This window comes from Aulostomus chinensis, chromosome 19 (assembly GCF_037954235.1).
Source record: "Aulostomus chinensis isolate RoL2024-O1b breed Wild chromosome 19, RoL_Achi_v1.0, whole genome shotgun sequence".
NCBI lineage: Eukaryota > Metazoa > Chordata > Actinopteri > Syngnathiformes > Aulostomidae > Aulostomus > Aulostomus chinensis.
The window spans coordinates 8,688,403-8,708,358 of NC_141338.1; the positions used below are offsets into that span (position 1 = coordinate 8,688,403).

At 40.4% G+C, this 19,956-nt stretch overlaps 1 protein-coding gene across 5 annotated transcripts in view; it reads left to right on the plus strand.

The window, feature by feature from the left end:
- Positions 1 to 19,956, plus strand: part of brinp1 (bone morphogenetic protein/retinoic acid inducible neural-specific 1) — a 163,769-nt gene that overhangs the window by 89,089 nt on the left and 54,724 nt on the right. For all 5 annotated transcript variants that reach the window (XM_086187161.1, XM_086187162.1, XM_086187160.1 and 2 more), the window contains exon 3: positions 18,120 to 18,310. In XM_086187161.1, the coding sequence (XP_086043287.1) occupies positions 18,120 to 18,310 (191 nt within the window). The remainder of the gene's footprint in view (positions 1 to 18,119; positions 18,311 to 19,956) is intronic.

Consider the following 19,956-nt stretch of genomic DNA (forward strand, 5'->3'; position numbering starts at 1 on the left):
GGGTTTAACAAGTAATGACATGTTTCTCATTTACGGACTTGAGGCAGTGAAGCAGCACTGATATTATAGATTACCACTGACTAGTTCACGCTCTTGTCCTCTAGAACACTTCTGACATGATATCGAGCAGCAGCATTCGGAAACACAATCTACAAGATAATATTCATTTCCATTAATTCATTAAACGAATGCTATTTTTTTCTTCCATTCTGACAAAACCAGCTGTCTTTTTCCCCCCCTACTGATCACAGGATAAATTTGTCAACTTTAACTTAAAATACGCGTTCAACTTGATTTTTTTTTTCTTGAGCTTAGAAAAAGCTGCTGACAACTCGTTGTTTGTGATCATAAGAATATAAGACATGAGAAATAATTACAAACCTGTCCTCAAGGGCCCTGTATGACCGTTTGATGATGACTTGAGTGAATAAAAAGCATAATATAAATGGATTTTTTTTTTTAAAGTCAGATGAATATTTTGAGCAGGCAGCAAATCGAAACCTACTATTTTCTGTTTTATTTCATGTTGAAACTCTCAACAAGTTGATACAACAAAGTCTGAATAGGAAGATTAAACTGATTTGACCTTGTGCAATGTAATCTGGAGTTGTGAGAGAAAGTGTACCTCGTAAGACGCTGGGTGTACAGTGTATAGGCGATATTGGAAGCGCAGGTTTATATTTTAGCACTCGCAGCAAATGCAGTACATAGACATCATCAGCATACTGCTGTTTTATTTGGGGTATGACTGACAGTTATTACAGTGCAAATTGAGTTCAGCAGCGAATGGATGGGATAGAATAAGCCGCATGGAGGGCAGCGAAGATGTTTCTTTTTACTGCATGAATGCCTTGACCTTGGTGGTGTTATATGTAGATTGAAGAAGCATTGTCGGTGATTTCATTATGGGATTCGGAAGGTGATGAAGTGTTTCATCAACTGTACACAATGCACACAGACTCTGCGCGTGAGACGGAGAAAGATGGAGTCATCTCGTGTCGGCTCTGCTGTGAATGGAATGTAAACATTTTCAAGGTGATCATGTCAAATATGCAATTTTTTTCAGACGCGAATACAAGTCGGCGGATCCTGTTTGGTCTTTTTATATTTTTTTGTGGTCACGATTCATAATGCAGCCGTTTCCCGGCGTAGTCAGACACGTTCATCAGCAGTTAATTAAATTTAAACGCACGCTCATGTCACACGCTCGTGCATTCGCTTCCGGCGCCATGTCCCATCAAATTCTTTAGATCCCAGTGAATGAAGAGATTGTTTTTGATTAAATCCACTTTGGTTTCATTGTCTCATAACAATTACAGAGAGCACTAACAAAACTATAATTCCAGCAGTGATATTCCATTTAGGTAATCATGTTACGTTTGCCGATATGCTTCAATTAATGGCTAATATCCAAGACGGGGCTATGGAGTTAACCCTGTAGACAGGAACATATCGGCAACGACAGGAAATTAACTTTGCGATCATTGACAATTGACATTTGCTTTAATTGATGTCTGAAACGGGAGATTTTCTCCTTTTATGGTCAATCTGCAGGCTTTTCTACCTCCCCCATGTTGTAGGAGCTCGCTCACGGAAAACAGCAAGTCGAACAAAAATGACAAAAACGATTGAAAAAGAGATGGAATGTTGAGGAGAAGCTGGAGGAGCACCAAAAGAAGTGTATTTTCACATCATCTGCAAAAACAACCCCCCCCCCCCCCAAAAAAAATGTCCCATGGCTCAAAACCAAACCTTCAATTTTCCGCAGTGAAAAAATGTTGTCTGGTTTAATTTGAAGAGTTAAAGTTTGATTCACTTAATTCAAATATGGTTTATCGATTGGCCAGCATGCAAGAGAAGGGGACAGAGAGAGAGAGAGGGAGAGAGGAGGGAGTTTATCCTGAATCCACTGATGTATAGAACATAATACTGACAGAGAGAATAAGCTCAGAATTGGCAAAAGTACAACCGTTCTTTGTATACAAGCTTACAAAGTACATAAAGCTCCTGAATATTTTGAGGATGAAAGTAGAATTATATTCCTAAGCCCTCACTGTTTCAGTACAAATATCCAACATTAGAAACTGTTTGTGTATTGAGTGAATTATATTGATAGTTTATTTTGCTTTTTTGTTGTTGTTTTTTGTTTGTTTCCTTCACTTGCGCCTCTTTGTTGATTACATCTGTGGTCAGTCTGTTTTCTGGAGGCAAAAAAATGAGATAAAATGATGACCAAGACGAAATCTGTTCAAATAAAACATGATACCAACTGCACTTGTGAAGTCAACAAAAAAAAAAAAAAAGAAAAAGAAAATCACTTAAAAAAATCTTATCTGAGATACGGTTGCTTCCTCTGTTTCTATATCGCTACATCTTCACCTCGCTCTACCCCTTGTTTAGACCTTACCAACAGCTTTACTGCAAATAAAACAATACACCATCTCACAAGAGAAACTTTGAAATTGAGTTTTGACACTTTCTCCAAAAGTTGACAGAGGAAATCTCTACATTTACCCCAAATGAACCTTCATGTTGTAAGATTAAAGTCACTATTTCTCTGTGTTGATCTTGAACATCACAGTAACCCTGACATAATCCTTTCCACATGACTGCTTCTCTCTCTCTCCCTCTCTCTCTCTCTCTCTCTCTCTCTCCGCCCCTTTTCCCTTCCGCACTGGCACCAATATGGTAATTAGCGAGCTAACGCCATCACTTTGCACAGATAGGCTCCATAGTGTAGGTGTCAGGCGTGTTGCATGATGTCATATCGTGAAAGGATGTTACATTTGTTGGAACAACATTTAAGGAAAAATCTAAATCTAACTTGAGGCAAAGATGCTGGGGTGTAATGATATGATTAAGACTGAAATTATGTAGTACAATTTAAAGTGTAAGTACAAGATGTTACTTTTTGATTTTTTACGAGTGCATATAAGGACGCTTCAAGTGTCACTCGACGAAAAATATGCGTCCGTCTCCCCAACATCATCGTTAAAAATTGACAGACATCTAAAGTGAATTATTGTTTACTTTCAGACATTTTTCTTTTCCCTAACTGAATAAGATTTTTTTTTTGGTGTGTGTGTGTGGGGGGGGGGGGGTTATATTTATAGCTGGAGAAACAACATTTCAAAGATGCCCTCCTTCCTCTTTGCACTACAAACACACGCTGCTGTGGTTCAAAATTGCTCGGTGAAAATAAATAAAATCAGCACAAGCAAGGTTCTCGGGCCAACCAAAATAACATTTGACCTGTTTGTGTGTCTTGTATCACCGGTGCACTGTAGCATAAGATTAAGATTCATTCTATAATATTTTTGAATGGTTCTTGGTGAAACTCATGCAGGATTTCAATTGTATCTCTGTCTCTTTGATTTATTACTGGGCTCTGCCTGCTTATTACCATGGAAGCCCTCTAGGTGTTTTTACTTTCATCCCTCAGGCTGCTGCATAATACCGTGGCAGCCCAGGAACAAGGGTTCTAGGGTCTCAGATTATAGCGCCCCCCCCCCCCCCCCCCCGCCAACCAAAGTAATACCTGTTATTACTGCCTTCTAGGGAATATGGATGCAGAAAACTGCAGTATGCAATATAAGAGTGTAGTGTAAAAGATGAGAGTGCCATGTGTTTGTTTGCACAGGACTTAATGTGTCTGCTTTAATTTGGCCCCGTCCAAAGAGAAATAAAAATCCAGACCATTGAAGCATCTGTTGTGGAAGGAAGTGCTAACCTTATTTCCAACCTCTGAATCACCGTTGACAATGACAAAGTGACATTTAACTACACCAGTGGGAGGCAGCAGTGCACTAAACCATGGCACGGCGGCGTTCAGAGGGAGCCATTGGTAAATAGCGCTGCGGCATGCAGGCAGGTCTCAACACAATATTTGTTTTTTAACAAAAAACTCCGGAAACATGCAGGTATGCAGGCACAACAGAGGACTGGAACAATCCTGGTATAGCCATCCATCCATCCATCCATCCATCCATCCATCCATCCATCCATCCATCTTCTTCTGCTGATCCTGTTAAGGGTCGCTAGGGGCTGGAGCCTATCCCAGCGGCTTTCGGGCGAGAAGCCGAGTTCACCCTGGACGGGTCTACAATCCATTGCAGGGCCAACACATAGAGACAGACAACCATTCACACTCACAGTCACGCCTACGGTCAATTTAGAGTATTGATGAACCTTGCTCCCTCTTGATGTCTTTGGACTTCATTTCAAGTGTCTTTTTACAGTTTTGAGCCACATGTTCTTGAAGCTGCAATTTGCAACTTTTGTAGCGATCTTCAGGAATTAAGAGAATCACAACAATATGGATGGAAGTTCTAAATATGTCTACACGTGTCCATCGAGGAGAGACTCAGCCTGAACGTGCTGTCATGGAGTGTAAATTTGATTTTTTTTTTTTTTTTATATAAGCCGGTGTGAATTTTGCCCCCCTCCCTTTATTTTTGGAATCCAGGGAAACTTAACGTGATTTATTTTCTCCGTTGTTTGAAATTCAGAGATTCACGTGGCTGAGATGAGCTCAAAGCAGTGCTGATGGCTTTCATCACTGAAGCTTTCAAAAACCTCTGCACGATGGACAATAATAAGAGTTCACTAATAACTGCTCTACCAGTGCTGTACCCATCTAGAAGCGACATAATGAGTAAATTGAAGGTACCGTGATAGAAATATATTTACCCTGGACACTTTCAGGCCGTACTGCCCGGCTCTGAATCAAAAAGACCGCGGCAGATTTAATCGCTCGCTAGTTAATCACGTGAAGCGTACACGCGAACTCATCACCACAACATGTAAATCCTGGAACCTCTCGCTGAGGGGCCGTGGCTGCCTACACACGGACACCCGTGAGCCCCGTGGATCCACGCGGTGGTGTAGACGTAATAACAGTTAGTATAATTGCCGCCAAGTCAATGGGCTCATGTGGCAGTATTTCTGTGTGGGAACAGCGTGTACAGAGTGAAAGAGAACAAGTCAATCCTGTGTGGGAAGACCCCCAAAAAAAAAAAAATCTTCACAAAGTCATTCATGGGGAAATTACCATTATTGGATCAAAGTCTCCCTCGGTCTTTGCAGCGTGCCAGCCTTTGTTGGTGTCATGGTGCTCCACCATCCCTACAAAGAACATTATGTCAAAGATTCAATCAGTGATGACTCAGAAATATTTATTTTCAAATAATGATGCAAAATGGAATGTGTAGAACAATTTGGTAATTAATTTTAATGATGTTTTTACAGTATTGAGAGAACTTCATAGGGAATATGACCTCATGACTCTTTCTCAGCCCCTGATGGATGATTTTGTTGTATGCTAATCAGATTAGTGTCTCATTAGCATACCTGCTATATCTGTACAGCTTTTTAAAAAAAATATTATTATTATATTAAAAGAGTTAAAAGATTAAAAAGACAGCTGAGATGGTAAATGACCATCCAGCCAATGGCCAGATATGTGTCATTATACTGTATATGTGATGTGGCTGCATGACGGGGCGGGCGGGTGTCCCCACGGGCGCTGATGATACAATCCAGCCATGAGCGCAACACAGAAAATCTGGAGCAACAACTCAAAGGTGAATAATTAAAAATTATACAGAGGGAGAGAGTGAGAGATAGAGTGAGAGAGAGATAGAGAGAATCCTTTGTGAGGTAAAAAAAAAATAGACAAGTATTTTTATGGCTCAATAATCAACAGTATTTAATTATAATTTAGTTTATTACTTCATAATTGTCATGTGCATAAACCTAACCTCTGCTTCAGTGGATTGAGATTTTTGGGTGTGGGGGGGGCGCAGGGATTAGATAGACAACGTCTGATATCTCGGCTCCTTTGATTGGCTGTTGAAAATGCATCGTTACCCTCAGGAGCATTTTGTTTTCTGATGGTGAATGATGACATTGTATCCTTTTCAACCAACAATTGAGCTATTAGTTAAGTCATCCTTAACAAACAAGTAATGGAACAAATGGCTGAAAAATGAAAGGTTCATCATCCGTCAAAAGCCCGAAAGTGATGCTGTCAGGAGGAGCAGACACCAAACACCCACTGTGAGAAGCCTGTTTCCACGTGGAGACCATAGACCCTTACGTCAACATGTTTCATTTACACAAAACAAGTCAGACAACATTTTATCCATGATCCACTGCAGAATTCAGCCAGACACTTCAGGCGAGGGCATCGGGGTTTGGATTCATGCGAAGCCACAGTTCTACAGTACAGTGGTTGGAAACCATCCAGTGTGCAAACATTAGTTTTTTTCTCTCGTTTCTGAATCCAAAATGTATCCTGGGAATATGGACGAGAATAGTAGAAGTGACTCACTCATGGGTGTCTAGTGTGAAGAGTGGCCTGCACTGTGAATTACGCTTGCGCTCCAAAAAAGAAAAGATGTGACTGTGACTATAAATTAATGATTTGTGAGGAGTTTCAGTATGAGGAATGTTGTATCTTCATCTATTAATTAAAGAGTTTGAGGCCCAAAATAAACAAGTGCTCCTCATGGATAATTTGGCACGGCAATGATGTGAGACTTGAAGAATGTTTTAACTGCAACACGTGTAACTTGTACATATTTTACATCCCGGACATTTTCGAAAGAATCAATCACCGTCAGAACATTTTATAATTTTGACAAATACATGCTGAAATCCTTCCTGGCCCCCGGTTTGTTTGCTTTCACTGGGATCGCACAAAAACTACCGACACATTGGAGCTCATTCCCAAATCTGTTCTCAGACTCTGAGAGTAGATGTCAAAAGAAGTGTGAGAAGTAGCAATCAGACTTTGCTTCCTGCCTGTGAGACTAAAACGAGCGCCAAAATAGTTCGATGTAAGAACATATTTGAGGATGGGAATATTTCATGAATGAGACCCAATTTTCATGAAACTTGGTGGAGTGTGAGACATGATCCTGATTTTTTTTTTCAACTCTGTTAAAAAATAAAAGATGGCCTTGGCGAGGTGTGCTGCTCCAAAGACCGGCTCAGATTTGGTCAAATGAAATGATCTTTGACTGGCAAAACCATAAAATGCATGTAAATAAATGCTATGGGATTTGAATAAGCACCTCTCTGAAATTTCTCTCCACTAAGAGTCATGAAAACTCGTAAAATAAAAAAAAATATGCAAAGGAAAAATGGCAGTACAAGGTACAAGAATTTCATGTTTTTTTTTAAAGAGACTATTTCAGCTTCACATTATAGTTTAAAAATCATCAGCTCAGAAGTAGGACATAATTCAGGAACTCCTCTTGCAAATATTAAAATGACAACATTAATAAAATGTTCAGTGGAAGTAAACTTCATCTATTCAACAGATTCCTGAAGATAAATGCAGTTCCCCTATATGAACGTTCCATCGTACACAAACATGGATAACCTTCAGTTTTCAACTGAAAAGGAAAACAGACTCATTGCCATTTTCCTTTTCAGTTCAAAACTGAAGGTTATCCTCATGCAAAGTGAGAGAATAAAAGGGGGACAAAAGAGAAAAGAACAAACTAGCAAACATACGTTACACAGACAACAGGAGTCCACATCTTTTCGTCCTAAAATGGATTTAAATGCTGATGTATAGTGAACGTAGCGTCCCGAATTCTAAGTCGCTCAATGTCAACAGCCACTAAAGGCTGAGAGGCGCACAAATGTATTTACACAAAAAGACAGGTGACATTTAGTTTTTTTGGGGGGGAGGGGGGGGGGGGGGCTCTCAGATATGAGGATTTTTGTTTTTTTTCTCAAGCACGGCCTTAAAATCTTCCTCGTAAAATACCGAGTTGCCCTTTATGACAGCCTGCTTCAAATAAAGTCAAGATGTTTTGATAACCCTCATGTTTACAGCGAGTTGTAATATTTTTTATTTGGGTTGTTTCATCATAAAATGGTTGTTGCTTTTGTTCCACTGGCTGTCAGATATTTATGATTTGTTTTGGTTTTTTTAAAACCACAAAAGGACCTGAACAAAATCTCAATATGTGTTACCTTTCAGAGTAACTACTTTGATACTAAACAGGAAGCCAAGCGTTAAAAAAAAATTATTAAAAGTTATTTCTCTCACTGAAACTCCTGCTTTTTTGTGTTTTCTCTCTCTCTGAAATCATCCACGAGCCAGTGCCCCACTCAACTAATGAGAGATTTTCCCTCTCAACAGAAACTGTGGCCGTCTTCCCTCCGTGCCATCACGCTTTAAGTAACTGCCACGTTCTCTCAAGGTTTTTAATCTGGGCTTCTAGCTTTAGGATCAACGCGGCGCCTGCTGGTGACACACTGTATGATGGCCGCTTCCTGCCCCTGAACTGGAGGGAATATTCACAGGATGTCAGTAAAGCCCATCTCTAATGGAGGCAGACAGCACGCTGCCTGCAAAGTGTTATGGCACGCCATAACCGCTCTTTCCATCCATTATGAACAGCAGAGAGCACCGTGATATTGAAGTGACCTTATAACTCATGAACAGTGTGTAAAGAAATGGACGCGCAAGCAATTATAACGTCGCACAAGCTCATAATTGACCTTGACCTGTGTTATGATCATATTTATAAATGCTGCGTGACCGTTATTAGACAACATTATCATTGGAGTAATGATTGTGATATATAGATTTCTGTGTGCATGCTCTCATTCATCAAACAAACAAAAAAACCTTTAATTTTGGAAAAAAAGAAGAAAACATTTTAATTACAGGTAAGTTCTGTTATTGTAACGTCTCAGGGAGATACCAGTTGTCCAGAAGCTGCATGTAAGCTGTTTTACTGCTAGTAGTCATACTCCTAGGAGTACTACAACTACTAGCAATAACTACTAGTAACAACGTTATTTGTGAAGCTTCTTTGATTCAAAGATTGAATTGCAGCTCAAACAGAAAAGAACATGAAAAACATGTCAAAAGAGAATGTTTGAGAGGAGAATAAAACCAGAATGCATCACGGAATTAAAATAAATCACAATAAAAACATTTAAAAGACTACAATTTAAAAAAATACGATCATCATTGAATTAGAATGCTGAATGTGTTGCCTCGTTATCTTTCACTAGTTTAAAATGCTATGGGTTAGAAAAGCAAATTAGGCTCTCGTGTGGTTCATGGTTTGCTCACTGATCGCGATGCACAGATCAGCTGCAAGTCCACATGTACACGTAAGTCATCAGCCACCTGTCAGCCATTTGAAGGAATTATTTTCCAGGATTTACTCCCCGTAACCACCCACATCCGCACAGACATTTCACTCCATATTGCCTTTTAATCATGCTGATTGTCCCGTCAGAGCAAAACACACGTTTAATACCAGGGGGTTGCAGCGCTACGGGATAGCAGCTTCAGTACTTTTTGTCAGGAAACAAAATAACCTCATAGCAACCTGCTGCCACAGTTGGTGGAGCGGGTGCAGCCTAATACGCCACATTTCAGGTTGTGTGTCCGAAGCGCTTTCCCACACCACAGCGTAGCACAGACTTGCTGAGAGGTTGCATCTCCATCGACGTGGCTGCTCCTCCTCCTCCTCCTCCTCCTCCTCCCGTTTTCACTTATTCCAAAATGTGTTTGTTGGCCAGTTTTTATTTATTTAATTTAATCTTGGAACTTGTGGAATGCTTCGAAACGTTATTAGGAAAGATTTAGTTTGAATTGACTGTAATGCTGCTCGTAAACAATGGAAACTGAGGCTGATGAAATGGGATGAAATTACAGTTTCAGTCCTAATCATACCGCACAGCCACGGTCAGGAAATGGGCACTTAAAGGTGTATAAAATATGATATAAACGTTACATAGATATATTCGATATATTCATCATTATGAACGTGAACAGTTTCAGTAATTTACTTTGTGTAACTCTACTGTAAGCGCCCTGCAAGCCGCAACTTCGAACGTGGTGTATTATTGAAATCATCGTAAATGTTTGTTCATTTCTTTCAGCAGATGGACGCGGTTGAATCGATCCAGTGAATGAATCACTGAAACCAATTTAAACATTGGTTTATCCACAATATGAACTAGAGCTCTGGCGAAAATGTGTTCATACTTTGTGTTACGACTTTTCATTTTAATCGCATTTTACATCCTGAAGAAAGAGGAAGGAACCGTTGTATGCTCTTGTGCTTTTGCAGTAATTGGGCTCCAACAAGGACAGACAGAATCATAAATGTAATCCACTCATCATGTCTGTTTCATGAAAGAAATCAAAGCTACTCTTACTGGCTTTATTACTCATTTGTGGACTTTGACAGACTTGAGTACTTTGATGTACTTCTTCTGCTCATCGTGGGGGAGGGGGGGGGGGTCGTTGCATTATGTGTGTTTTAAGAGTATTTCTCTTGACAGTGGTCTAAAATAGAAGCTGTCTTCTTGATGTGAACTACCAGTTTAATTTAAAAGACTGAATTAGCTGTGATGTTATTCTCGTTCTGATCTAGCAGAGATTGTGTGTGTGTGTGTGTGTGTGTCGGGGGGTGGTGGTGTTGGCTGTTTGATTGCAATGATGCATTTCCTTTCAATCCACTGGCTCATCGAATTAGCGCTGAGATTATTTCAGAAAAAAAAAAATTACATGGTAATCGAATGAGGGTCCTGTGTTATGGAAGAAAAATAACCCCAAAATGTTCCACAGCGGCCGTCCAATATGTTCGGCAAAAAATTGCCTCGTAATTTGCATATAATAAGAACACTGTCTTCGTTTTTGAGCAAATTGTTCAAAATCTCAGTAAAACTTTCCAACAAATCACAAGGCTGCGTCTATGAAATGTAAAACTAAATGAAAAAAGCAGTTATTTATGATTCTCCAAGTCCGCATTGAGCGTCCTGCAAGATCTGTAGGTGACGGACAAATGTAATATATCCACCGTCCCTCGTGAGAACGCCGTAAAGCAATAATCACCTGTGTTCCCATTTTCCTCCTATGCAGCTGCAATGCCATTTATCTCCTCTTAACTTCCTTTGATAGGCCATTAAACTGGTCTTGGATCTGTGAAGTAAAGCACTGAATCATGTCTCTGATTCCATCTGCTGGCATGCCTAATCTGGGGCAGAGGGGACCAATGCGCATATGGCTGCCATATAAAGTTTTATATAATAATTGGCAGTGACGGGTCATGAGGGGGATTCACTGGAAATGAATCTAAGATGGGGAGCTGTAGTAGCGGAGAAGGATACAGTAGGAATGATGAACAGAGAGAGGACTGCTGAATGTTTGCTCCACTTGTCAGATTAACGGCTTCGATCTCTCGCTATGGAAAACTACTGAGTCAGCATGCGTTTATATCACCACACGCAGGATGAGTTCTTTAAGACGCCAAGGAATTTCACGCAGAAAGACAGATTTATTGACTTCTATCACTCAGTGACATGGTTTTAGATCAGTGGTTTTGACCTATTTTTGGAGTCAAGATCCATCCAGGATTATCAGAGTGGTGTGTGTGTGTGTGTGTGTGTGTCCCCTTTTTTTTTTGGCATTTCCCTTTTGTGTTAATTTCATTTTAACAACTATACCCTTGCAGCCAGCATGTTTAAGCCTGAGGACCTTCAGAGGCAAATATATTCTCATATTAGTGAGGTAACTGGGTCTTTGACTATGGAAAGCACTATAACCTTCTTACAGGCCTTGAATGACTGTTACATGTAACAATAACAACCCAAAAATCGAAACACTTTACAGCCCTAAAATTGAATCTTGAATTTTTTTTTCCCCCACGCATTTAATTTTTTTTCCAACTGTCGACCCCCAGAAGTTACCTAATGACCCTCATGGTGGCCCCGAGCCCCAGGTTGAGAGCCACCAGTCGATACTGCGGTAAAAGGAAAGCGGACTTCTGTTATGAACACTTGTGTGAAACATAATGAGTTACAGGCAAAGAAGGCACGAGAAATAAATGTCAGCTCCGAGGCGAGCAGGTTCGGGTTCACCTCTGATCTTAAGTCAAGCATCAGGTCTGGGGGGGTCCGAGGGGTCACAAGCACACTCAGAAAAGACATGGAAAACAAACCCCAGGAATGGGAATGAACCAGCAACAGCCAGAGAGAGCAGCGAGACTAAACACACCAGGGCAGAGGGATAATGGGGAACAGGTGCATGTAATTAGGGTGGAGCAGGTAATCAGGACGACAGGAAACACATGGGGACAGGAAGTAAATCTGACACTAGGGGAGCTAGCAAGAACCACTAAAACTGACAACACAAGGATGACGTCACACTACGTACACCGTACCACTCTAGCAGCTCCTTTGCTAGGACTGAATGTGTAAAATTACCTCTCCGTTGAGGGACTTGATGTCTTCATACCCTTGAATTGTTGGTTATGAGCTTGTTTATTTCCACCGACAGAAGGAAAAGCAGAGAAACCTTGAAATGCGAATGCCGAGTGCTGAATAGAGAATTAAAAAGTGCTGCTGTTAAACAAGGCTCAGGCAGACTGACGTATCGTTTACTGCGTGCGGGTGAATTAAAGTAAAGAAACCAATCAATTTGAAGCGACCCATCTATTCATCGCTAAATCATTATGAAGAACCCTCAAGGGCTGGAAAGGAAAAAAAGAAAACTCAGAGCAAAGCATTTTGATGAAACTGTCCAAAAGCATTGAGCTGTCCTGTCGCCCTTTCACATATTCCTGGTGGTTTTATTTTGAAACAATAAAAAGAAAACTTTATCGGGTGATAATAGCACTTTTATCATTTCAGCCAACGCCTGAAATCAACCTTCAAATGGTGTTTTAGTGCAATTCAACTTGACTTTTACATGGTTGAACCGACTCCTACATTGAGTTTCTTTGTATGTTATGATTGCAATCATGTCTGCTTCTTTATCACAGGTTTTGACACTGGGTGCAAACACAAAGTCATAATTGGTTGAGTAAAAGGCTCGCTAACTCTAAGCACATTTTTATGTTGGATTTTTTTTTTAAATTTCCATCAAATAGTTGTTCTTTATCATGCCTGAGAGGACGATGTCACAAACCAAGTCTATCTTTTCATTTCAAGAAATATGCCACCTTTTCAGGCAGATGTGCTTCTTTTCCTTCCTCTTCAGAGTCAGACAAGAGGAGAGATACCAGTCTTTCCCACAGAAACCAGCTTACTGCTAATTAGCTTAGCATCATGAATTCCAGCCTACCGCCTTTCTGTCCCCTTTGCTTCCAGAATTTGAAGGTGCTCCTCTGGGAATTCTTCAGGATTTGGGTTTATCTAGAAGTCATCCTCCTCATCCTCAGTTAAAATCTCAGCCATGATTGCTAGCAGCAGTTACAATGACGCTTTTTAAGGCTCTGTGTCAAACCGGTCAAGAGAGTTACTCAGGTATATATCTGATTAGGAAAAATGTAATGTCTCAAATTAGAATTATTATTGTGAATGTTACATACAATCCTAGTTCTATTAATGCAGTCAAAGGCTGTTCATTTGGTTACTTATTAGAAGCTATGCCACGCAGCCCACCCACAACCATTCATTGTGCTAAGCTAACTAGCGGTCAGCGACTCTCAGCTAGCCTCATTCCCACACAGAGGAAGAGAAGGGTGTATATCTTCTTGTGTGGCACTGGAGAGCGTGACAATGAAGAGTATACTTCAAAATGATGGCATGTTCCTTTTTTTTGGTTTAAAAGAAAATAGATGTGTTCAAATTGGTAATGTTCACGTTAGCCCAATGGTATACACACCTTTGCCTAGAACAAAAGTCATTGACCAGAAAAATGCAGACTGAGGTCCCAGTGGTCCTCCAGTCAGTCAGTGTTTCCCATGAAACCACCACAAATAGATATTTCTATACATTTAGGGATCTGGATGCACCGGAATTGCTTCCCTACTTGACTCAAAGACATTTAGAAGTTATGATAGTGACACACTGAAGGATACGCTTGGAGATGTGGGCCGGTGTAAAATTTCGGAAAGCTGACACGGACCCACATTAGCATTTGGTTGACATTTTTATATCTAATATTGTAACAAAACACACTGAGTGAGAAGTCTGATGATCTGCGCGTCACAAAGCCTAATGTGGCGACCACGGGTTCGGTAGAAACATGAATAATGATGCTCCGTTGATGAAGATGTTCTGTGCAGTTTATTAAACACCTGTCGTCATCACACAGTAGCAAAATGATTCATGTGTTTCATCTGCAGTTTCCAATTAGACAGAGAGGTTGTGAGTCATTTTATGCATGAATGGAACAGCGGCAACTTCATTAATTATTTAAATCGGCCAGTGTGGCGACAGTATCAGTCAGGGTGTATGTGTAATAAACTGTAATAAACTAGAAGGGTATTGTGTAGAGAGTGCTGCCAAAGATGATGGGGGGTTCTCTATGCAACAAATATATGACCCCAGATTTAATGGGTTCATTGGCTCATGCTACAACCCTCCAAGTCTTTGAAAATCAACCTTCTACTTACTTCTACACAAAAACAGGTGACAATTTCATCTCTCAGCAGCTGCTATTTTTTTTTAATGTTGAAACAGCATTGATAATCCCAGATTATTTCAGAAATTAGCTGTGCAGTTTTGTTGCGTATGTAGTGAATGACCTTCACTGTTTACTTGTTTGCTGCCATGGCTGCTATTGTAAGCATTGCTAATATGCTAATGTCTGATTCACAGAGATGAGTCTGACCTTTACTCTCTCTTTAGCAAAACTTTGGATTTTTCAATCCACTTGGATGTTTGTCATACAGACCCAGGATCTGTAGTGGTCCAATACAAAACTGATATTTTAGCTGCAACATTTGATTTGAAATGTTTTCCTCAAGTTTTGCATCGATAAAATCTGCAAACCTATCCCATAAAACTCACGACAACCGAGAACCAGAGGCGCAACCTGCGATCTGGTGCTGGTGCCAGAGCCTGATCCGTATGAAAGTGTACCTGACCTGGCTTCTAAGGGGAAAAGTGAAGAGAAAATCTACTGCCGAAAGATGTGAGAGAAAAAAAAAACCCAAAACAACGAGTATAAAAAAAAGTAGCACTCAAATTATTCAAGGATACATGATGATTGAAAAGGCAGAAACACCCTCCATGTTTTCAGCGGATTAAGTTCACATGGGCTTCCTCCTGCTCAGAACGTGTAGTCAGCAGCGGATCACAGTTGGACCTCCGACTGGCGCAGCATGCATGCTGGTATTAATTATTTAAATATTGCAACAGATTGCAAAACTGAGCTGGGATAGACCTTGAGTACTACAACCAACAAATCTCTGAAGTATTTTTGTACTTTAAAATAAATGATATGATAGACATGTAAATGTGAATTTTAACGATTGCGAGACTGATAAATAATACACTGCAAATAGTTTGATTTCTTTCTTTGTGGAGGCACGAATGAAACTTTCTAAATATGCGGAGGAGGAGAAGAACACGAGTTTAAATGCATTGACAGAGGTTCGTCTAAATGAATTGTTTACACAAGTCTAACAGGCAGCACCGGTTTGTTAGCAGCTGCGACACAAATACATCACCTGCCTCCCTTCGACTGGAGTCATTACTTACACTTACCTGACTCTTTTTCATGTAGAGCTGAGCTGCTGCGGCAAGCTGCAACTGGTTTGTGCCAAAACCTGCGGTCACCAAAACCGAAGAATGCGCTGGGCACAGTGTGTGTTTTAGACTGGAGATGCTGCGTGCGTTGAGAAAAATGGAGCCCGTTGTCTTCGTCACGCTCCTCATATACTTTTAGTTTATCTTAAACTCAATTTTCATGTTTAAATAGGATTCAAATGCAATATCTAGAAAGCTTAAAGATCATATTAAATCTGGGATTATGAATTGTTGGCATTGCGTATTAAGCTGTTAGTCAATAATATTTCACATCTACAGTTGAATTTCCAGTGAGTTGTGTATTCATTTGTTGTTTTAACTCGGTTATTGAGACGTTGAAGCCTTTTGTGTGTTCTTGATCTGATGGAGCTTTTGTCTTTGCTTTAATTGGGCTCATCGTTCATGTACTGGATCATTAAATATATAAAAAAAATCAATCCAAATTTAATTCTGAGAAACCACCACCCATCAAGAAATAGGAAATTGCATTTTTTTTCTTCCTGTCACCATGTTTCCTCTCTTGTCTCTGCAAATTAATAATAATCTGAAAACAATAAATCTGCCAGGGTTTTTTTTACTGATCCTTATTTGACGTTTAATGGACTTTTCCTAGTTGACCTTCCTGAACCTCTGCATGGTGTTTTTATGCCAAATCAAATGATTTAGTCATCTTGAGTTACCATCACAGACAGATAGTCATAATCTTTGTTGCCAAGAAGCATATTTAAAGTAGATTGATGAAGGAAACAGAGGAGGAAGGGGAGGTACTGTGCTCAGTCGAGGGATAGTTGGTCAAAACAAGTGTGACGGGCTCGCTAACATTAGCAGCCTTAACTGGACTGAAGCAAAATGGAGCTCAATTATTCTGTCGTCAGACTCCAGTGTTTTGTCAGTTACAGACTTCCAGCTGGATCCCACCATGTCCGTGCGGCGTATCTTTGCTCCGAAGTGGCAGCTGGTGCTCGCCGCGGCCGCTCACAACGATGATTTTTATACCACCAGAAGTGCTGAAGCGTGTTTCGGAAACATCCCTGAAGCTGCTCTCTGCTCTACTCCGCTAAAAAGCCTGAATCTATTTTTGATGGATGCAGCATTCAGATGCAGAGAGCAGTTCAAGTGGGGCAGGAAGTCCGAAAGAAAAACAACTCAGCATTTGGTTGATTTTTCAAAATAAAACCACAACTGACTGGTCCGTCACATTGCTACATCTACATGATAACCACCGATCCAGATTTCCACAGTTGGGGACAGAAGAGGCTTATCTTAAGTTGAGGTTGTTGGTTTTTTTTTTATTTTGTCTTCAGGCTACAGCACAAGAAATGATGAAATACACCTGTATCTCTGATTTAAAACCACACAAAGCCTTGTTATCCATGGCAGCATCACACAAATCAAGAAAAAATGACAAATCAGAAAGTCTGGTCAGACAAAACACTCTGCTTCTGAAACGCTCCCGGTGGGATACGAAGCCGTGCAGAGAACGGAACAAAACCGCATCTCAGCTGGGATGCAACTGGCCCTGTTGGGATGTTGGTGTTATTTCTTTTCCCCTCTAAGACTTGTCTTTTCTTTTGCTAACTTGGAAGTTTTATTTTGAATTGTATTTTCATCATTTGTCCTACCTCCTACCTGTTGTGTCTTCTTGTTGTCAGACTTGCCAACATTTTGGTTAACTCATTTCAATAAAGATGAATTTGGTTACTTCAGGATCCTCCTGCTGCTGATTCTTCATCTTCCTCTGGTCTCCTGCACACTCACGCACTTCAGGTAGAACAAATGCGGATCCAATCGGCTTGTCAGGGAGTATGAACAATCCACGTGATGACGACCGTTTATTTACATTAGCATTAAAATGTAAAGTTGAACTAAAAGCTTGCTTCTGTGCGCGTACACCAGGAAATACAACACAAAAGTATACGTTAAGTCACTCGTACAAGCAGCTTGTTTCATACCAGCATCTATTTTTGGATGCCATTCTGTGCATAGAAAATTCGACCGCCCAAAGAAGCCTTCTTATATGAATGCCTAATCACTGACTTTCACTTCCTGAATATGCGAGGCATTAGCTATTGACTCAGTGACAGAGTGTCTTCTCTTGCATTTCAGCATTTCAGACAGCCGAAGAAAACCTGGCACCTCGATCCTCAGGGCGTTTCTTCAGTAGAGCAACAGAGATGTGGGTGTCTGTGATAAAGTTTAGTGACGCGTTCCTCAGCTGGCACGGCTGTAAACATCATGAGCATCCTCTCAAATATTTTACAAGATCTGAAAGAGTAAAGGTAGTGTTGGGAGCAGTTTTAACAAATTATTCCGATGGTGAACATCACTTCTCGTTCAAGTGAAGGACAGGACACAGCTTTGCTTTCCAAAGAAGTTGAATTTATGAACAGATTCCAAAGCTTTCTCACCAGATTCATTAAATCTGCGCGACTCTGATTCAGTCTTAGGAACTTTATTGTTAATTTTCATTTTTTTTACTGTGTGATTATCTGACATATCAAACCAGACGTGTGTTATTTTTCACAAAGTGTCTCAGTAATTTTCCTATTGATAGTGTGGCTCATGAGCTGCTTTTTTTTTTTTCTTGTAATTTTCAGGGAATTTGCACGTTGGAAGGTGAGGAACACGGCGATTGAGAGACGGGACCTGATCCGGAACCCTGTTCCACTTATGCCTGAGTTCCAGCGCAGCGTTCGCCTGCTGGGCCGCAGACCCACGACTCAGCAGTTCATCCACACTATCATTAAGAAATATGGAACCCACATTCTCATCTCAGCCACCCTGGGAGGTAAGAGAGGTTGACTGCCTGTACATTTGGGCACTTCCATGCTTGATCTGCACGTTTTCCACAGCTTTTTAAATATCATTTACACGTGTTTGGAGGTTTGCACGCGTTTCGAGTCAGCAAATAGGAAAAAAGAGAAGGTTGGTTGTCATGAGCAGAGTGTTTTAGGCTTCAACTCAGACTTAAGTTGGTGTATATTATGGATTTAAACCTATTTTTCCAGCACAATTTGGGGTTGAATTGCTTGTTTATGATTTGGTTATTTTCTTTCAGTGTGCGTTGTTTTTGCAGGTTGCCTTCAATAGTTAGCAGCTTAGTTTGCTATGAAATGACTGAAGTAGACATATCTGGTACTATACTACTGTCCTTCACAATAAAAGAACTTCAATTATGCAGTATTATACAGTAGAAACACAGTCAAAGTTGATTTTGAAGGGAAAAGACCGAACATCAACTTTTTCTCATCAAAAATCACCCTCATTTATCATTTCGAGTCATAAAATAACCATGTATGCAGATGAGAAGTTAATTGAGAGATTCTCACATTGGTCTGTAAAATTTATTCCATTTACTGGTTGCAATGTGCCAAAAATAATCTCTTTGAGAGCAGAAAACTTGGATGGATGTGTCAGACTCAGCAGATGGCGGCCACCTCAAGTCACGGCGGCTGTAATGTAGCGATTAATCCTAGAACGCTCGGCAGTACAAGACGGACCCCCACGTCCAATCGATACTGTTGTATTATTAGTATTGACTATTTATTTTCCAGTTTCTGATAGAGTGTGCATTCTATTGGAAAAAAAATATTGAAAAGTTGTGACTGCTGGTAACCTAAAACAGCCTAACACCGTTAGATTTGCTCCCAGCCGATTTGCTTAAAGATTCAACGTGGAGGCTGGTGTGGAAATATTCTAAAACACAGCACATCCTTCAGTTACTGTAGTCTCTTGTGTTGTGTTCACCCCGGCTGCTTGCGTGAGTGCCGCGCCGCTTTTCACTTTACCACAGCCGAGCCGACAAGCCTCCTGCTGCATATAAACAAGTCAGAAACAATGAGGGGATGTATTTGGGAGCAGACGGTGAGGTCGAACCAGTGAGGTGTTGCTACAGTGTGTTGTTGCCACTAATTAATGTGAATTCCATGAGTTAGTTGATGAAAAGCCAACTCCAACACTGCTATACCATGACTTCTCTTTAAAATACTGTATTTATTTAGACTGTGATTGTGATTCATCTTCTCTCCAGTGCATCATGTCACAGTTAAACTTGTAACCACATCGTTCCCCTATTTACATCATCCTAACTTAACTCTTTTTGACCTCTGGTAGTCGGTCAGAGCTGTCTGTGAAAACTAAACTGTCAGATTTAATAGCTTTTATTTCAGTCTGACATTTGAATACATATTTAATCAGCCTTTAAGTGAATATTTAATGTATATGCCCCGGATCAGTCTCAATATGTACTGAAATCTAATATAAACTGACACATTTACATCCAGAAGGCCCCAGAAAAACAAAGTCAAATGCCGCAGCTTTCATGGATGAGGAGCTGTTTGATGACTAAAGGCAACGGCAAAGGCAAAAGCGTTGTTTTTCTATGCATTAGTGAAGATTTGGCGCTATGTTTTGCTTCCATTACGCTTGAAAATA